The sequence below is a fragment of the Patagioenas fasciata genome, chromosome 25 (genome assembly GCF_037038585.1).
Source record: "Patagioenas fasciata isolate bPatFas1 chromosome 25, bPatFas1.hap1, whole genome shotgun sequence".
NCBI classification, from domain to species: Eukaryota; Metazoa; Chordata; class Aves; order Columbiformes; family Columbidae; genus Patagioenas; species Patagioenas fasciata.
This window is the reverse complement of record NC_092544.1, coordinates 6,165,126-6,185,473: the sequence shown is the minus strand read 5'-3', so window position 1 is coordinate 6,185,473 and position 20,348 is coordinate 6,165,126. Positions and strand designations below refer to the sequence as shown.

Below are 20,348 nucleotides of genomic sequence, written 5' to 3'. Positions count from 1 at the left end.
GTAGCATCCAGAGCTTCATTTGGAGGGTCTTAACGCTCCTTTGAGGGTACCAAGCCCCATTTTCAGCGTCTTAAGCTTCATTTGTAGCATCTAATCCACACATTTCTGGGTTCCAATTCTTAATTTCAGCACCCAAATACTCATTTTTCAGGTATAAAGCCTCATTTAGCAGACCAAATCCCTCTTTCAGGTCTCAAAGCCTCGTTCACAGGGTCCAAACTGTTTTTCAGGTCCAAAGCTTCATTTTAGTGTCCAAAGTCGTCTTTTAGGGCTCAAAGACTCATTTTTAGGATCCAAACCCTGCTGTCTAGGCTCCAAAGCCTCATTTTAAGATGCAAACAGTCCAGTACAGGGTCCAAACCATTATTTGTGGGGTCTAAACTCTCATTTTTAGGCTTGAAAGCCTCATTTATGGTTTCCAAACCCCAATTCTGAGTGTTCAATAATCATTAATGATTTTTAGGGTCTAAAGTGTCCATTTTTGGGCCCACAGCCTCATTTGTAGGGCCCAAATCTTAATCTTTGGCGCCCAACCCTTGTATTTAGTGTCTACAGCCCGAATTTTCTATAACGCATCTCATTTCAGATCCCAAAGTTTCATTTTTAGAGTTCAGACCCTCTATTTTTCAGGTCTCAGCCCTCATTTTGAGAGTCCAAACACCCATTCTAAGGTCCAAACCCTACTTCCAGGGCCCAGACCCTCACTGTGAGGCTCCAAAGCCTCATTCTTAGGGTCCAGTTCGCCAATTTTAGGGTCCAAACCCTCTTAATTTCAGGATCCAAATACTCAGTTTTTGAGGTGTGAACCCTTACCTCAGAGTCCAAAGCCCTCTTTCGCTACCAAAAGCCCTGTTGTCCAGACACTGTTTAGGGTCCAAACCCTTCTTCTGCCTCTATTTTAGGGCCCAAAGCTCAATTTATAGGGTTAAAAGCCTTGTTTTAAAGCCCTAAAGCTTCATTTGTAGGGTCCAAATATATATTTATAGAGCCTGAAGTCTCATCGATACCCTTTTGGGTCCCTAAAATACCCTCTCCCTAGGTAGTCTATGCCAAGGATGCACAGGGCGTCTCGGCCACTCAAAATGGGGTGCCTTTCCCACTCATGCCAAGGATGTCCCGGCTCTGGGAACGGCCCAAGGCCTCCAGCCAAAGGCACTCGCAGCCCCAGCCCCTGGGAACCGCCCCTGGGGGCTGGGGGCAGCCCAGCCCCCCGAACCCTTTCCTTGCCCAGGAGGAGCTGAGGAGGCTCTTGGGCTGGGGCAGAACATGGGGAGCCCCAACATTCCCTCCTGGATCACCCCAAATAGTCCTTAGATACCAACCACCAGAGTGACCATGGCGCAGCCACCACTGTGGCGCCCAGCACACGGCCCCCGATCCCCCCAGTTCTGCGGCTCCTGCGGCCTTTTGTGCTCCCCCAAACCTTCTACCCCCTAAGTAGGGACCGAGGCCAACCCCAGCAGCCTGGGGCACTCCTGGGGAGGAGCAGAGGTGACCGCCAGCCTTGGCTCCTGTCTCTCTTGCAGGCTCAGCCACCCTGTGCCCACTACCTGGGCAGGACCAGCCCTTCCTCACAGCCTGGGCGGGGGGGGCAGCCCTGGCCCCCCAGCCCCCACCAGCAGGGATGGCGCCCCTGTCTGCTTGGACACCCCGGCACCTTTGGCGCCTTTGCCACCCCCGACCCCGGGCACTGCCAGCACCCACCAGCCCTGTCCCCCGGCAGATACAGCACAGGGGTTCAGCCAGCGCGGCCGAGCAGCCCTGCCCTGGCCTGGCTGATGTGTGCCTAGTGAATCCAATTTCCAGTGAATCTCCCCAATACCTGGGGCCACCTGTCACATCTCCCCTCCCAGAAAAAAGTCTCCTCCCACTTTGCAGCCCTGTTCCCCACAAAGCAGCTCACCCCACAGGGATGCCCCAGGCACCAGCTCCCGACGCGCCTGTGCAGAGCTGGGGGTCATCAGTGATGGGGACCGAGTCAGGGGGTACCCATGGAGGGTCCCCCCAGCCCAGCACGGCTCCCACTCCCTCACACGTGGCTGCAGAGGGCTCCATGTGGCCTGGGTGAGGTGGGCACCGCAGCACCCATGAGGCCACAGGCACCATCACCCTGACTCCCAGAGCCCCCCTCCGCCTGGGCAGACCTACCGCAGTTCCCCAGCACCGCCTGTGTGCGGCCGGCCAGGACACGGCCAGCTGCTCAGGCCAGGTGAGAGCACCGTCCCTCCACCTCTTCCTGCCCTGAACTCCTCCGCTCTTGAGGAGCTTGCCCACGTTGAGCACGTCCTGCCATCTCCACGTTCCCCCATGGCAGGTTCCCCAGCTGCTGCACATGGTGGTGTCCTGTGGGGCAGCCATTGCTTCCCTGACCCCCACCGGCCGTGTCATCGTCTTTCCCCAGTGAGCACGTCAGCAGTTTTGGCCTCTGGCTGAGCAGCCGCTGAGCTGAAATTTGGCGGCTTTTGCTCCATGTGACCGCGAGTGTCCTGCTGCAGCGACACTGAGCAGCGACTCTCATTTGTGTCTGGCCTGTGGCCATTCCTGTGCAGAACAGATGGGTCAGATGGAGGATTTCAGGCAACACTTTCTTCCCCATGTTGCCAGGACTCCTTCCTGGGTGACCCCATCTCCCAGGACAGTCCTTGGGGATGGGGCACAGTCAACTTGGTGACACAATGGCCTTTACTAGAGTGCCAAACTCTGCATGTGAGCAGGTGATCCCAGCAAGCGGGAAGGGCTGGTGGTGCCCTGGGTCATGCTGGTGACGCCTCTTTGTATCCAGGTTTGAACTGGAGTTGGTGGACAAACCACTGCCCAGGGGCCCTCAGAAGGTCTTGACAAACGTCCCTGGTGAGGGCAAATGGAAGAAAAAGAAACAGAAGAAAAAAGAGGGTTTGCGATCTCTTGGGCAAGGCGTGGAAGGTAAAACAGCTCCCAGCTCATTTCCACAGCGTGGGCAATCAGCTTATGCGATCTGATGGAAAAATCCCTGGCCACGATTGTCAAAAGGCTCTGACTTGCACCAAAGCTTCATGCCAGCTTGGCACAGCCTGTTCTCCTAAGCTTGACTCCACAAGAACCAAGCCCTGGGCTGGGCTGAAGGGTGGGGATCCAAGGGCCCGTCCTCACTTTGGGAAGTTACCTCTCCAAGAGAGTCTGTCACCTGCCAGCATCACCCACCCCTCTTTCCAGAACCTGGCGCCACTGACGCGTTGCAGAGGAGCCCGGAGGTGCCGGTGTTGGGGAGGGCGCGAGGCCCCTGGAGATGGCGCTGTCAGGGGGGCAGAACAGCCCTCCCGCATGTTTTGGGAAGAGGCCTGAGCACCGCTGTGTGTCACCCGGGCTGGCAGGACCAGTGATGACAACAAGGCGTCCCCTCCTGTTTCCAGAGGTTTGCTCAGCCGCCCTTGCCAGCCCATTCCAGCCTGACTAAGAAGGAACGCGAGCAGCTCTGGGGTAAGAAGGCGATGGAGATGAGGAACAGCAGTGGGGTCAGGTGAGTCTGGGGGCTCAGGGCTGGTGTCTGCATGGGTTCATTTTCTGTGCCAGCAGGAGCCCGTTCCCCAGCCCCAAACACTCGCCGTTCACTGCTGCTGAGCAGTGCTGAAGGCAGCGCCCCGAGGGCTGGGATGGGGCTGCCAGGAGCCCCCACTTCACCGGGCTGGTTCCTTTCCGCTCCTTCAGGAGAGCGCCACGTGTGGCCTCCTGAGCCGTGTGGGGACAGCCGTGTGCCACCGAGGGCCTGGCTCGGGGGTTTCCTCCCCTGAGCTGAGCGCAGCCATCGGCTGAGCTGCTGGTGGCTGTGCAAACAGGCACGTGGTTCATGGGGGCAGGATGGGGCCCCAAACCCATGGTGTCCTCAGGCCGTCCCCTCTGTTGTGTCACTTCAGGTGTCTGCCAGACATCCCAGGGGACTCCTCTGGGAAAAAGCAGCCCATGACTGGCCAAGCCAAGGGCAAATCTGAGCTCAAAGGCCAAGCACCAAAGCAGAGCCCAGCACAGGCTGTGAACCCTCAGAGGTGCAGAGCAGGACAAGGAGAAAAGAAAGTTCCCGTGGGAAGCAAATTGCCGCCAATGAGCTCTGAGGCCAGGCTGCCCGAGGAGCCCACCTACAAGGTCTGCATTCCACAGCCGCCAAGACCGGAGACAGCACCATCACTGACATCAAGGCCTGAGATGTTCTGGCCAGTGCTGACAGAACCGCAGAACACCGTCTCGGCGGGGTACGGCTTGGAGCCCCCGCTTTGGTGCCACCCGTGTCCCCGGGGTCCATGTCTACACAATGCCACCCACTGAAGGCCAGATCAGTGGTGCCCAGGATGGAGTGGCCTTGGCTGGAGGTCCGGAGCAGAAGCAGCACCACCTGAGGTGGCCCAAGAGGTACGTGATTCGAATCTGTGTCGTTCCTGAGTGCTGTTTCTTTGTAGAAATGCAAGGCTGCCCTGGGCCAGAGAGGGAACCGTTTCTTCTCATCTCGTTGCTCCTTTAGATCCCCAGGGGGAATTGAAAGGCTTTTTGGGTGGCCCTGGCACAGCTTGGGAGCAAAGCGCTGCTGCTGGAGAGGTGGCAGACAAGGGGTCAGTGGAGGGAGAGAACCAGCTGCCCGCCCCTGAAGCCATCGCGGGGCTCCGCGTGTGGGCAGAGAGCTCCCAAACCCTGCAGGATTGTTTTAGAAGAGTTTCTCTTCTTTTGCAGAAACCCATCTCTCTGTGGGACACAAGGAGCTGGGGAAAGAGATGAGTAAACATGCGAAGGAAAAGTTGCAACAGTGTTGGGGGGTTACAAAGCTGAATTTCGCATTGCTAGGGTGGATCTTTCTGCAGCAATTGCAGGAGATCCAAGGCTGCCAGGCTGGGAACTTCACATCTTGTTGAAGTGCTGGGAGTTGTAGTCCTGGGGCTGCCAGACCACCATGTTTCAGGCCCAGTTTCTGCTTCAGCAGATCCTTCCCCCTGCTCAGAGTCATTTTGAATCTTCAGACCGTGCCCAGAAATACTGAAATTGGTCTCCAGCTGGTGAGGGTTTTGCCCCTTTGAAGTCCTCTCAAGATGTTTTGCTAGAGTTTTGAGCTTGGCCTTTTCCTTGTGATGGACAGAGACACCGCAGGAAGGTGAAGAAAGGAAGAAACAAGAGAAACCAGCAGGGACAGGAGAAATTCCTTCATGGACGAATCCCACCAAACCTTCACCCTTCTGAATGGCTTCTGAACAGACGGTAGTGGTGCACTGAGCCAAAATGGTGCTTTTCCGGGAAACCTGCCTTCTGTCCCTTCGCCTTCCCTTCGCCTTCCCTTCGCCTTCCTTTCCCTTCCCTTCCCTTCCCTTCCCTTCCCTTCCCTTCCCTTCCCTTCCCTTCCCTTCCCTTCCCTTCCCTTCCCTTCCCTTCCCTTCCCTTCCCTTCCCTTCCCTTCCCTTCCCTTCCCTTCCCTTCCCTTCCCTTCCCTTCCCTTCCCTTCCCTTCCCTTCCCTTCCCTTCCCTTCCCTTCCCTTCCTCCATTTCAGTCCTGCAGCCCAGCTCTAGTTTTTCCTCTTCCCTCCCTTTGTCCTGCTCCCTTCGCTTTCTCCCTCTGCCCCATATGCTTCTTCCCATCTTTTCTCTTTAAGTCTTTGGGCCAGTTTTGCCCCAAATCTGGGGATGTTTTGCCCCTTTTTGGCCAGTTTTGAGAGGCCTGGGGCATGACAGGAGGGACATGAGCAGTGACAGGAGGGACAGCAGGCAGTGACAGGCTGACAGGTGACAGGCTGACAGTGACAGGCTGACAGTGACAGGCTGACAGGTGACAGGCTCCCCCTCCCGTAGGGGGTGCTCAGCTGCCACACTCAGCTGACACAGAACCTTTGTCACAATGCCCGTCACCGCGGTGCGGATGCAGTGACGCTCCAGCTGACAGGGACCACTGCACGAGTTGGTTGCAGCTCAGCGACTTCTCACCAGCTGAAGGAGTCGACTCTGCAAATCGCTGCCACTGCAGTGGGAACAATGTCATCAGGTGGGTGCTCTGGTGTAACGCACTGGAAACAGAGCAGAAATGGTGAAATATTCCCATGTTATGCATGGCCCCTGTGCCAAACCACCATGGCTCAGCCTGACTAGATCTGCAGAAGTGTGATGTTACATCTCCAATTTTTTTTTGTATCTCTAAAGGGGTTCTCATATTCATACATAATCATGAATTGGCTAATTTATTTTTCTTCCCTGTATTGATGTTGTTTTCAGAACACACAGATAACAACGCCCCGGTCTCTAAGAAGCCATCGGCAATCGTTGGAAGAATCGCAGACGAGGCAGCTAAAGCTCCCGGCAAAACACACGTTTTGTAAGTGTTCCTAGGGCTTTGTATTCTTTGTGAGGCGTTTCAGCGTGGTTTAACCTTTTTGGTGGATGTGAGTTTACAGAGGCATTCAGATTGCATCTTGCTTATTAAAGCGGCTGTTAATTTTTGTTGTGATGGGGTAGATTTGAATGGATCTGCCCCAAAGTAGAATTTTCAGCCTATGTTTATATGCCTCTGTTTTCAGGCCCACATTTTTCAGTCTAAAACTTTAGGCCTACTTTTTCTGGCTTACGTTTTATAAGCCTGCATTTTTAGGCCTGATTTTTCAGACCTACATTTTTAGGACCTGAGGTTCGAGCTCCGACAGCCGTGACTCTTCAGACAGTTGAACCGGGTTTGTTCTTGGGGTTGGTTGTTCTGAGACCCAAGTTGTGGATCCCATCTCCTGGACGCGGAGAGATTCCTTGGTTTATGGGTTTGCTTGTATAGTAAAGACATTGTAGCGTAAACTTGGAATTTGCTCCCATCTGGGCAGAGTCTCATTCCCAGTGTTTGACTGTTTCTTCCGTTTGGGTGAGGGGCGGATAGAGCAGGCGTTCGTAGGCCCCAAATCTGAGTGTTTTGCACACTAATGATAAAGATCAAATAAATATGAAAGAACGAAACGACAGATCAATGAGTGTGTGGAATCTCAGCAAGGGTCAAGTGTCATAAATATTTCCTAAAATATTGCAGTGCTTTCAAGGTCACTTTAAAGCACTGAAAGCAGTTTCTGGTAATTAAGACCTTTTTTTTTTTTTCTTTTTCCTTTTGTCTGTTGCAGGGCCCCGAAATAACACAAAATCCTCGTAACTGCTTTCAAATGACATTTCTACTGCTATTTTTAGGCAATATAGCATGTATTTTATGACATATTTAGTATTTTGGTGCTCACCTGATCACAGTGCTTGGCCTTCCACACAGGAACACTCTTCTGAAGGGATGTTTGCTGGGTCTTTGCCAGATGACTGTGTAGAGTGATTTTCATGAAGCAGGAATGTAATACTGGTTTGTTTTCAGTTACACTGAATGCACCAAGACAGAAGAGTTTATGTAGAAGAACAAATTTCCACATTCCTTAGGTGATCAAAACAAAAAGTTTTATGTTCAGGTTTTAGAATCTGGATTCACTGCTTTTTGTTGGGTCCGGATGCTTTATTTAAGTTCTGATCACCTTTATTTCTCCTTCTAGAAGTCCAAAGGAGCCGGTGAGCGGAACAGCAAAAGCCGTATGTAAAAACATTATCTGACCCTTTTTCCTGCACACCATGCTGAATTGTAACCAACGCAGCCTTGTATGAGTTTTCCAAGCATTAACAGAATGTATTTTCCAGTAAACGTTGTAAATATTGGCCTCAGCAAGGTAGAAGGTGAGTGACGCCGTTGTTGTGAGGACACTGCTGTGCAGCTCCGTGCTTCCTTGGCGTGTCCTTAAATACTTGGGGATTTGTTCCTAAACCCGTGTAATTGCAGTGATTTTGTTGGGCCCCTCTGAGTACAAAAATGGCTTTGATGGATCGCCGTGAATTTCAATATCGTTGCTACACAGCTATGAATTCACCTTTGGGAAGGGGGCGGTGTTTTTCTTCAGGTTTGCAAACACTGTCATTCTGCTGCTAAAATATTATATAAATGAGAAACACACGGATACACTGGACTGGTAAATGGTCTGGACCTGGATTTGTTGCTTTTCTTGAATACTATGTGTCTCTGACGGGTTTTTGATATTTTGTCTTTATTTTAACGGAAACTGCATATATTGTATTCCAACTAATTCAGGTGGGTTTTTGTTTCTTGAAAACAGTTGTTTTTCTCTATTTTTCACTAGCATGTGTATCAACACAAGCTCCGTGTTCATAAATACAGTTTATTTGGCTTTTTTCCGTGTTTCTGTATGCATTTCAAAGCAGAACTCGGTGCGGCAGGAATAAATCGCTGTAAGGTTCGCCCATGACTGTGGAACAGTACGGCGACAACATTTGAAGTTGTGACAGTGCTTTTGTGCTGCTGTCCCGCGGCTGCTGCGCTCTGTCTGGAATGTACCATTGAATACCTGTTTCATTTTTTGTGAACAGATCGATGACTCTCCTGCACCTCTTTCTCTGGCACAGCTTATTAAGGTATTGCAATAGAATATAAGGTATATGTTCTTGTCAAATACTTTAGAAAAAAGTGTTTTCTTCCTATTTTTAAATCTATACGGCGACCTATAGCTGGACAAGTCTTGTAATGTGAACAATACTTTAATATTTGATAATTTAAAGTCTCTATTTTGCCCTGAAAATGTGTGTGTATTTTGATACTGTCCTGGGATGTCTCAGCCCCAACGTCCCATTCCAGAATCGCTCATCTTCAAGATGCAAAGAGGCAGCACTTCAGAAGCTGTTTGTACTGTTTTTCATATGTTTTATTACTTTTGCACCGGAAGCTGACACAATTTTCATGGAATAATTCAATTATGGACATTTCAGGGGGGTTTGCAACAGCCAGAACAGAAGCGTTTCTGTAACGTGGACGATTGCACAGTGATGTCTGAATTTCGAGGCTGGAGTTCATTTCCGAGAACTCTTCCCACTGGGAACTTCTTCCCTCTCTCGCTGCAGAAATTAAAATTTATGGCATTTTAATTCCTTCATTTAATTTAATACATTCAGGAGAGAAATCAGATTGGAAGGCAGCCACCAAAGGAAATCTAAACCTAAATACTAAAAGTGTCCTTGGTTCTGCAATCTCATGTGGAATTTTATGCTAAAATGGGAAAAACTGTCCAAGTGTGTGTCACACATTTCAGCTTTTGAAGAAATTGAAGTGTTTCAGAAAAATGCAGGACAATAACGTAAAGCTGAGTGCGGACTGGCTCAGGATGGAGGCAACGTGCTGTTAAAAGCTTTCTTCTTTATTGTCCTGATGAATTAAATGCCGTATGTGAGTTACAGTCTATTCCTAGTCAGGTTTTGTGGGGTTTGGATGGTTTTGTAACTGTTTGGGTTCAAGTTAGTCAAGCATCTGTCAAGTTTTCTGTAAATGTTACTGGAAATTATTTGATAGTTGTTGATCTGGATTACATCATTGAGGAAAATAATGTGTATATGAAAGAACCGTTTAATAAAAAGTTGAACGTAGATGGTTGATTTGTGGATGAAAGCGTGTAAATGCATACAAAATAAAACCAGGAGTGGTTGATCTGAACAATTAATGCTTGAAGGTCCAAATAATTTCCGTTTTCTCAATTAAATGGACAGTGGAGATCTTCTCCTTCAAATTATGTAGAGCTTAAAAAGACTGGATAATACAGATTGTTCTACACGTAGCTTGGAAGAAAATGGGATTAGTTACAGAGGTACAAACAGAGCGGAAAGACTCGAGTTCCAAACACGTAACGTGTGTGTCACCCCGTTAATTCCCCGTTGAACAGACGGCCAACCTGGCTGAAGCCAACGCTTCTGAAGAAGACAAAATAAAAGCCATGATGATCCAGTCCTGCTGGCAATACAATCCAGCCACGTGAGTGCTGCTCATGTCAGATCTCCCTCCTCTCTGAAGACGATGGAAAACTTGTTGAGGCATTTGCTTTAACAACGGTGACACTTCTTTCTCTTTTTTTCCCCAAAAAACTTGTAGTTACATGAAGACACCTCCACCATCGTACACTTGTTTCCGCTGCGGAAAACCCGGCCACTATATAAAGAACTGCCCGACAAAAGGGGTGAGACTGGGGGGAACTTACGGGGGCGCTTTTTAAAAATCTTTTAGCTTCCAATTTTAATATTATCGTATTCCATTTTAATATCATATGAAGCATTGTTTCTCTTGGGGTGAAATGCAGAGGTTGTCCAGCAATGTTGCAAAGCCCTTCAAACACAAGGCAACCTGGAATTCTAATGTAATGTGTTCTTTTTCTAGGGAGTAGACAATAAATATGGCTGTAGAGCATCCTCTGTGATCCTTCATGCCTGTTTATCCACTTCAGTATTACTGGAAAATTCTCTGTTTTGAACTCTTTTAATGGCATTTTGCAGTTTTCAGGATTCCGTACAAACCCGAGATGTTTCTGCTGACCCCACCTGTTGGATATTTGTGTGTTTCCGTTACACAAGTCTTTTGTTGAATATTCACGCAGCCCTTATGCTTGGCAAAAGGAGAGGATTGAAAGCTTTCGCTAGTTAAAATCATCACTGAAATGTCATTTGAAGTGTGGGTCTCCAGATGAGAGATGTCTGCATTTCTGTTCCTAACAGGGCAAAACTTTTGAGCCTGTTCCCAGGATTAAAAAGAGCACAGGAATTCCCAGGAGTTTCCTGATGGAGGTTGAGGATCCCAGCACAAGGGGCGCGCTGCTGACAAACACCGGAAAATACGCAATACCGATTATTAACGCGTAAGTACGGGATTAATTGGACTGACCCGAAAGGCAACGAGAGAAACCCCGCGTCAGTGTGTGAGCGGCAACGGCAGCGAGTTGGCAGCACCTGTGGTGATGGGGGAAGAAGCGTTGTCACTGTCTCTGAAAATTCCATCTCTTATCTCCCTTTGGTGAAACCCAAAGCTTGGAGAAGCTTTCCTTTGCCCAACTTCAACTCTTTTATTTTCCACCCCCCCTCCAGGGAAGCTTATGCGAGAGGGAAGAAGGAGAAACCTCCATTTTTACCAGCGGAACCGCCCTCCTCCTCCTCCTCAAACCAGGACCCTGTTCCCGAGGAGCTGTTGTGTCTCATTTGTAAAAACATAACGACCGATGCCGTCGTTATTCCCTGCTGTGGAAACAGTTATTGCGATGAATGTAAGTGTTTGTTAATGCCAGGCATCACACCTGCTCTTCTGAAAGTAGAAATAGAAGAAAGAAATATCATTGAAAATATCAGAAAAGAAATATAATAAATAAATATAAATTAGTCCGCATTCTTCTCCCTGAGAGGGTTGGTTCAGGCCTCCAGAACTCAAACCTACGTACTCATGTTTTTTGGGATGTGTTTTATTTGTTAACCTGGAGGTTGGTGACTTCTCACTGGATGAGAAGGTGGAAAAAAGACCAGTGAACACATCCAGACACAGCCTCGTCTAATGAGACCAATTAGCACACCAGGACACAGCCCCGTCTACATCTTCAAATGGTGCAAGAGCGGAATATCAAAACTCTATAGCTATTTGTTACACACGAGAAACTTTTTACACTATTGAACATTCAGAGCTTCGTGCTCTTAATTCCAGACCATATTTCTCCATTAATCATCTAAGTGTTTTTATAATTGATTAGAACCCACAAAACGTCCTTAGCTTGGCCAAAAATACTTGGATGGCTCTAATTCTTCACAGGTATCAGGACAGCGTTACTGGAATCTGAGGAACATAAATGCCCAACCTGTCACCGGACGGATGTTTCTCCGGATGCTTTATTTGCCAACAAGTTCCTACGCCAGGTAACGCGATGACTTTTACATGAGCTGATTGCAAGAAAAGGCTGTGTGTAAAAAATATGGATTTACGTCTCCTTAAGCAAGGCTGAATTCCCTAAGGCTGAATTTCCTGTTCAAACCCATTATCTGCTGTTCCACAAGGTCACAACTCTAAATTTAGAGACAGTTTGTCCCCTTCGGGTCACAGTTTTGTTTAGCGTGGTCGCCTCACATTCAAATTCAGCGTTACCACTGAAGGAGTTTAAATACCAAAGTATTAAATAAAGGATTAAATACCAATCCTTAACATCCATGTTTAATGTGACAGGCTCCTATCTCTGTATGTTGATTTATTTTAGGTTTGATGGCATTTGCAGGCATGCACAAGTAATTTGACTCCGCAGAGGCTTTTGTGTGGAGATCTGCTGAAGTTTCTGGAATATATTCTGTGACGTCACCTTTCTGTAAATGGTTTTTCTGCCTCTAGGCTGTGAACAACTTCAGAAATGGAACTGCCTACACAGAAAGGGTCCGTAAGCAGCTCTGGCAGCAGCCGCCACCGCTGGTGACACCTCCTGCTGCTCTGGTGACAAACGCGGAACTTTCCAGCTCTTCCTCTCTGCCCATCAGCAGTTTGTCAGCAGAGAAGGTGAGGTTTACTGCAATATACACCATGAGTTTTGGGTTGCAGTAGGGCTTCTTTTCCATGCGTTTGCCTTTATTCCCCAGGACTGCCAGGTTCCTGCTCCAAGACAAGCGGCTTTACCACATCTCCTGGGCCCCCAAGGACAATCAGGCCCCACAACCGGTAACTATAACCTTAGAATTTCCTTAAAAACCTTCTCTCCAGATAAACTGAATGGGATTTTTTTCTTTCTCCTCTCCCCACTCCAAAAGGTCCGTCAATGAGAGCCAGGGCAATGTGCTCAGCAGGTGACAAAGCAGCCTGGGAACTGTGAGTATCGTACAGAAATGTTGAAAAAAACCAACCTAACCAAATCTGAGAGGAAAAAACTGGGGAGAGTGGCTGCTTTGAAATAGTGCCATTATTTTTCTGTGTTGTGCTTTTTTAAGGTCCAAGTCTCGCTGTAGTGCTTTGTCTTACCCTGGAAGTTCGTACACCCACTGCAAGTCACGATCAGGCTCCTCCTGCACTCGCTCCGACTCTCGATCACGGAGCCGTTCCCGTTCCCGCTCCCACTCGCCATTGCCGCCGTCTCCAAGAGGAGGCAAAGGGAAGAGTCTCACCTATCGCTCCAGGTCAAGGTGGCGTGGTGATCACCGCTCAGGGTCAAGGTCTCCAGTATTCAGAGGCCAGTCTCGCACTCAAAGGACCACACCTCAAGGGCAAGGAGAAAGGGAGTATTTTAACAGACACACAGCGGTTCCACTATATGGTATGAAAGCTGCCTATGGCAGATCGGTTGAATTTCAGGATCCATTTGAAAAGGAAAGATACAGAGAATGGGAGAGGAACTATGGGGAATGGTCTGGAAAGCCTGACAAGGGCTGTGCTGCTGGTGCTCAGCCTGCACTTCCACCGAACAGAGGGAACTTTTTTCCAGAGAGGTTTGATCCACCTGAGACCAGACGAGAGATTTTGCCTTACGCTTGGGGACGTAGGGAGGATTACCCTGGTGGGCACAGCCATGAAAATCATTGTATAGCTGGAGATCACCCTGAAAAGCCTTCTGGAAGAGAGCACCATGGCACGGAAAATCCAACAAACTCAAAAGAGGTGAAAAACCCACTTGGAGATGACAGAGCAAATAAACAGAGACTCCAAGGGAATAGAAGAAGAGAGGATGAGAATGAAGGTTTTCCCAATGCTGAGCTCTTTGAAGATGCAAAAAAACCCAAGAGAGCCAGGTAGAGCAGAAGATGTTCAAACGAAAACTGGGAAGTCAGAAGCTTTGATTCTGTATTATTGTAGTGGTTTGGTTGTAGTCCATCACTATTTGGTAATTCTGAGTTGGGGATTTGCTCTGATTAGATAGTACTTTGACAGTGGTGTCTAATTCAAGTTTGACTGAGTTTACAATGGCTTTAATCTTATTAATACAAGTCACTTTTTTTTTCTTCTTGACAGTTAATGGAGATATTAAGACATTTTTTCAAACAATAAACTACCTATGATAGAAAGAAACCTCGTTTGGTATGTTTGTAATCAGATGTGTTGTATATTGAAAGCCACATCAGGTCATTGAAAATTAACAATACAGCAGACACTTCCCTTTGACAGTTGTTTTCTTTCTCATCTTGTCTGCATCAAAAAGCACAAGAAATTAAATTAAAAAAAAAAAAACAATCTGGGAAGGTAAAAATAAAGAGAGGCAATAGTTGTTAAAGATACAAATGTTTTAAAATATGCAACAGCCAAGTAACAGGAACATCCCATATTGGTGTGTTTGACTAAGAAATAGCGGAAGGTGGCTGACAAATTCAGCAAAACCATACCCTCTCCATGTTTTAAGAACTCCCAGTCTTCGAAATGAGACCTGAGAGTCCTCTACGTATTTTCCCCGCTCCAGCTCCCAAGTAAATTGTTGATCACTTCATCCTCATGTTGTTGCCATCCAGCTGTGAAGAATGAAGGACTGAGAGTGAACAGTGAATGAGTAGATTTTTGGGAGGGGGTGGAGGGCGGGTGTTGGAGGGAAGAGCTCTTTCTCCTTCTGCAGCAGGCTTAGTGGACGCTGGCATGAGATATCATGCCATTGACCTCTTTACAGGTGGTTATTCAAGCAAACATAAAACCCAGCCTAAGAGTGGAGCACATGATGGAGATGTGGGCCTTTTGGCGTGCTGACACCACCGCCGCAAAAACGACTGTTTGAGAGAAACACATCTAGAGCTCAGCGGTTTTCCTGAGCTGGATTCAGTTCTTGCTAAGCCTGCTTTTAAGGCTGCAGTGTCGGAGGATGCGATCAAAGCAAAACCAGCCCAGGTGCTCTCAGGAACAGCAGGCGCGTGCATTGCAGAGCGTCTCCGCCCCATGCTGAACAAGGATGGGGTAAGACAGGCGCCCCTCTGGGAAATGCACTCAAAGCCTGGTGAAAATGCTGAGTTCAAGGCCCCACTGAATCGGCTGCTGGTCTCTCTGTCGTGGGGGAGTAATTTAGGGTTCAGTTTACTGCAGAACAATGTTTAGATTTCTATGAGAGAAGTGTGACCTAAAAGAGTTCAGTGGTGGGATCACTGTATTATTCACTGCATGGGGGAAATATGCCAAGGCAAATGTTGCTCACAGTATGGACCCTTGAGGGAAACCACTCGTTCCTGGTTTTCACCGAGACACTGACCATTCCTCTTTGGACACAGCCATCCAGCCAGTTCCTTATCCATCTGTCCAGCACATCAATATCTCACCAATTTATAGGTGGGGGACCCTATCAAAGGTCTTACAGACAGTCAGATGACATTTGTAGGTCTGCCCTTGTTTGCTGATGCAGTCACAGCATCACAGGAAGCCACCAGAACAGTCAGGCATGATTTCCCCTTGGTGAAGCCTTGTGAGCTGTCTCCAATCACCTCCCTGTCTTCCTCACGTTTCTACAGATCTTCCATGAAGATCTGCTCCACGATCTTACCAGGCCCAGAAGAGAGGCCAACAGGCTTGTAGTTCCCAGAGTTCACCTTTTTACCCCTTTTTAAAAACAGGCATAATATTCCCCTTTTCTATTCACTGGGGACTTTGTGTGATCCAGGAACCCCTCGATGATAACGCCATCAATGGGATGAGTAAAGGACAGAGGAGAGAAGAACAAGCGGAGTTCAGGAGCACAGACACACTACTGCAGACCCTGTGGGACGTGCCTCACATTCATGCTCTGCCTGCACATACCTGAGAGCACCTGGGCTGGTTTTGCTTTGATCGCATCCTCTGACACTGCAGCCTTAAAACCAGGCTTAGCAAGAACTGAATCCAGTTCAGGAAAACCGCTGAGCTCTAGATGTGTTTCTCAGCACAATGGTGACAACCAGCCACAGGCCCACAGAAACCGTGTCTGTCCGAGATGTCCTGTCTGTCCTGTCTGTCCCACACCTGCTCTGAGTGGGGATGGCTTTCCTGTAGGTCCTGTGCTGTCCCTGCCACACAAACGCAGTTGTGCTGGAGAGCCCTGTCACATCTCAAGTAGCACCACAGGCCTGGATTTGGCCATGACATTGAGCAGCTGCCCTGAATGAGGTTGGGTAACGGAGGGATGTACCTGAGACAAATTGCCATTCTTCTCAGTGGAAGCCTGGTGAATACAGCTGATGGAGAAGAGGAGGAGAGAGGCTGAGCCATGGCATCCGTCAGGCTGGCCCCCAGCACTACTGGTGCAGCTCCCCAGACCCAGAGCCGGCGGGGAGATGCCGGCATCCAGGTGCGAGGCTGCAGGGTGCGCACTGCTCTGACACCAGGGCTGGACGGCAGCAGCCAGCACGGCTGTGGGAGCTGGGCCAGCGAGAGGAATCCTCTGCTTAGTGCCCAGCTCCGGGAGGAGCTGAGGAGCCTGAGGAGGATCAGGGAGTGCGAGAGGGACACAGAGCAGTGGAGCCGCACCCGGCCCTCCCCGAGTCCTGCCCAGCAGGTGGACAGGGCGCCCGGGACAGAGGACTCCCTGGGCTCTCTCTGCACTGACTGACAGAGAGCTCTTCAGACTGCTGCCCAAGGGCTTTGGGGAGAGAAAACATCAGCTGCCCTCAGGTTTTCCTTCACAAGCTTTTCCTTTACTGTTTCTTAAAGAATCATTTCACATTATTCCCCGTATGTTCATTAGCATCTTTCCTCCTCTCAAAGTCCTTCACCAACTGAAGATTTCTTTACAAACAAGTCTGACCTTCTAATTCCTAAGTTAACCATGTCAACAAAAGACGAGTGGAAGCCACCAGTGTGCAGTCCAGGTTAAAATCTCTCTGGGTATCCACGTGAGAGAAACAAAAAATGGAATGAGGACAGTTTCTCTGACCATATTTGAGCTGTAACCCACGCAGGAAACTCCTGTCACTGCAAACCCGGGAGTCATCCAATCCACCCAATGGCACAGACGTGGAGTGGAACTCCTCCGGCTTCTTCCAGACACTCTGCTTCTCCATTACAGACACACAAAGCAGTTACCTGGAAAACGAAGGCGTACGCTCCTTTGGACTCCTGCTAAATTCCATCAATTCCTTCACAAAATCATTTGTAAACTCATCAGGTTTCGACTCCATCTTTTCCCTGTTGAAATAAGTTTCACCTTTATTACAATTGCAGTTTGAACTTTATTATGAAAAGACACCAATAAACAAGCCATGGTCAATATAAGAAGAGGCCACACCATGAATCCTGGTGCCAGGTTTGGGCCCCACACCTCAGGGCTCAAAATGGCGACCCCAAGGGCACCAGAATCACCTCAAGGCTCCACATTTCTGTACGATACTCACAGTTCCCAGGCTGCTTTGTCACCTGCTGAGCACATTGCCCTGGCTCTCATTGACGGACCTTTTGGAGTGGGGAGAGGAGAAAGAAAAAAATCCCATTCAGTTTATCTGGAGAGAAGGTTTTTAAGGAAATTCTAAGGTTATAGTTACCGGTTGTGGGGCCTGATTGTCCTTGGGGGCCCAGGAGATGTGGTAAAGCCGCTTGTCTTGGAGCAGGAACCTGGCAGTCCTGGGGAATAAAGGCAAACGCATGGAAAAGAAGCCCTACTGCAACCCAAAACTCATGGTGTATATTGCAGTAAACCTCACCTTCTCTGCTGACAAACTGCTGATGGGCAGAGAGGAAGAGCTGGGAAGTTCCGCGTTTGTCACCAGAGCAGCAGGAGGTGTCACCAGCGGTGGCGGCTGCTGCCAGAGCTGCTTACGGACCCTTTCTGTGTAGACAGCTCCATTTCTGAAGTTGTTCACAGCCTAGAGGCAGAAAAACCATTTACAGAAAGGTGACGTCACAGAATATATTCCAGAAACTTCAGCAGATCTCCACACAAAAGCCTCTGCGGAGTCAAATTACTTGTGCATGCCTGCAAATGCCATCAAACCTAAAATAAATCAACATACAGAGATAGGAGCCTGTCACATTAAACATGGATGTTAAGGATTGGTATTTAATCCTTTATTTAATACTTTGGTATTTAAACTCCTTCAGTGGTAACGCTGAATTTGAATGTGAGGCGACCATGCTAAACAAAACTGTGACCCGAATGGGACAAATTGTCTCTAAATTTAGAGTTGTGACCTTAGGGAACAGCAGATAATGGGTTTGAACAGGAAATTCAGCCTTAGGCATTTCAGCCTTGCTTAAGGAGACGTAAATCCATATGTTTTACACACAGCCTTTTCTTGCAATCAGCTCATGTAAAAGTCACCGCGTTACCTGGCGTAGGAACTTGTTGGCAAATAAAGCATCCGGAGAAACATCCGTCCGGTGACAGGTTGGGCATTTATGTTCCTCAGATTCCAGTAACGCTGTCCTGATACCTGTGAAGAATTAGAGCCATCCAAGTATTTTTGGCCAAGCTAAGGACATTTTGTGGGTTCTAATCAATTATAAAAACACTTGGATGATTAATGGGGAAATATGGTCTGGAATTAAGAGCATGAAGCTCTAAATGTTCAATAGTGTAAAAAGTTTCTCGTATGCAGCAAATAACTATTGAGTTTCGATATTCTGCTCTGCAAAGGAAAGCTTCTCCAAGCTTTGGGTTTCACCAAAGGGAGATAAGAGATGGAATTTTCAGAGACAGTGACAACGCTTCTTCCCCCATCACCACAGGTGCTGCCAACTCGCTGCCGTTGCCGCTCACACACTGACGCGGGGTTTCTCTCGTTGCCTTTCGGGTCAGTCCAATTAATCCCGTACTTACGCGTTAATAATCGGTATTGCGTATTTTCCGGTGTTTGTCAGCAGCGCGCCCCTTGTGCTGGGATCCTCAACCTCCATCAGGAAACTCCTGGGAATTCCTGTGCTCTTTTTAATCCTGGGAACAGGCTCAAAAGTTTTGCCCTGTTAGGAACAGAAATGCAGACATCTCTCATCTGGAGACCCACACTTCAAATGACATTTCAGTGATGATTTTAACTAGCGAAAGCTTTCAATCCTCTCCTTTTGCCAAGCATAAGGGCTGCGTGAATATTCAACAAAAGACTTGTGTAACGGAAACACACAAATATCCAACAGGTGGGGTCAGCAGAAACATCTCGGGTTTGTACGGAATCCTGAAAACTGCAAAATGTCATTAAAAGAGTTCAAAACAGAGAATTTTCCAGTAATACTGAAGTGGATAAACAGGCATGAAGGATCACAGAGGATGCTCTACAGCCATATTTATTGTCTACTCCCTAGAAAAAGAACACATTACATTAGAATTCCAGGTTGTCCCTCCCTGAACTCCTGGGTCCCTTGGGGCTCTCCCAAGGTAGTTCAGGGAGGGACCCAGGACTTCAGGAGGGACCCCAAACCCTGAACCCCTACAGAGCCCCATACATTACTCATAGTGCCCCATAAGTGACCCTTAGCCACCCCCGAGTGCCCCACAAATGGCTCATAGAGCCCCGTAAGTGACCCATAAAGCCTCACAAGTGACACATGGAGCCTCATAAGTGCCTTTTAGTGACCCCCAAGCGCCCCATACCGACCCGCAAGTTCCCCTTTCATGCCCCATAAGTGCCCCATAGCGCCCCATAAGTGACTCATAGAGACTGGGTCCAACCCTGAACTCCTGGGACCCCCCGAACTCCTGGGTCCCTTGGGGCACTCCTGGGTCCCCCCCGAACTCCTGGGTCCCTTGGGGCACTCCTGGGGCCCCCCCAAAATCCTGGGTTGCTTTGCAACATTGCTGGACAACCTCTGCATTTCACCCCAAGAGAAACAATTCTTCATAGCATAATATTAAAATGGAATATTAAATATCACGTGTTTGGAACGCAAACCTTCCGGCTCTGTTTGTACCTCTGTAACTAATCCCATTTTCTTCTGAGCTACGTGTAGAACAATCTGTATTATCCAGGATTTTTAAGCTCTAGATAATTCGATGGAGAAGATCTCCACTGTCCATTTAATTGAGAAAATGGAAATTATTTGGACCTTCAAGCATTAATCATTCAGATCAACCACTCCTGGTTTTGATTTTATATGCATTTACACGCTTTCATCCACAAATCAGCCAACTATGTTCAACTTTTTATTTAATGGTTCTTTCATATACACATTATTTTTTCAGTGGTGATGTAACGCAGGTCAACAACTACGAAATATTTAATTCATCAGAATAATCCAGGAGTTCAGGTGGGGACCCCAAGGGACCCAGGAGTTTGGGAGGGACCCAGGAGTTCAGGAGGGACCCAGTCTCTATGAGTCACTTATGGGGCACTAGAAGTCACTTATGGGGCTTCATGAGTCACTTGTAGGGCACTATGGGGCACTAATGGGGAACTTGTGGGTTGCTATGGGGCACTTGGGGATCACAAACAGGCATGAACTTCCCCATGAGATTGCAGAACCAAGGACACATTCAGACTCGAGATTTAGATTTCCTTTGGTGGCTGCCTTCCAATCTGATTTCTCTCCTGAATGTATTAAATTAAATGAAGGAATTAAAATGCCATAAATTTTAATTTCTGCAGCGAGAGAGGGAAGAAGTTCCCAGTGGGAAGAGTTCTCGGGAATGAACTCC

At 48.3% G+C, this 20,348-nt stretch overlaps 1 protein-coding gene and 1 long non-coding RNA gene across 4 annotated transcripts in view; one reads left to right on the top strand and one right to left on the bottom strand.

Annotated features, from left to right (window-relative positions):
• Nucleotides 1-20,348, bottom strand: part of LOC139825618 (uncharacterized) — a 128,812-nt gene that overhangs the window by 101,721 nt on the left and 6,743 nt on the right. The gene's annotated exons all lie outside the window — the stretch shown is intronic.
• Nucleotides 5,836-13,836, top strand: LOC136112388 (E3 ubiquitin-protein ligase RBBP6-like). Of its 3 annotated transcripts, XM_071799092.1 has the most exons (13): nt 5,836-5,989; nt 6,217-6,316; nt 7,506-7,542; nt 8,389-8,433; nt 9,729-9,817; nt 9,935-10,019; nt 10,552-10,691; nt 10,918-11,093; nt 11,627-11,730; nt 12,194-12,355; nt 12,436-12,514; nt 12,604-12,661; nt 12,781-13,836. In XM_071799092.1, exons 1-13 carry the CDS (start codon nt 5,980-5,982, stop codon nt 13,577-13,579), a joined length of 1,884 nt encoding a protein of 627 aa, XP_071655193.1. In that variant the 5' UTR covers nt 5,836-5,979; the 3' UTR covers nt 13,580-13,836. The 3 variants fall into 3 exon arrangements, with proteins under 3 accessions (XP_071655193.1, XP_071655191.1, XP_071655192.1); XM_071799090.1 differs by lacking the exons at nt 9,729-9,817; nt 9,935-10,019 and having other exon boundaries at nt 5,838-5,989; nt 12,781-13,832; XM_071799091.1 differs by lacking the exons at nt 9,729-9,817; nt 9,935-10,019 and having other exon boundaries at nt 5,838-5,989; nt 7,506-7,521; nt 12,781-13,831.

Coding starts and splice junctions, on each gene's coding strand:
- LOC136112388 (XM_071799092.1), top strand. Junction 7,543..8,388: donor TGAGCGGAACAGCAAAAGCC/GTATGTAAAAAC, acceptor TTTTGTGAACAG/ATCGATGACTCTCCTGCACC. Junction 11,094..11,626: donor AAACAGTTATTGCGATGAAT/GTAAGTGTTTGT, acceptor AATTCTTCACAG/GTATCAGGACAGCGTTACTG.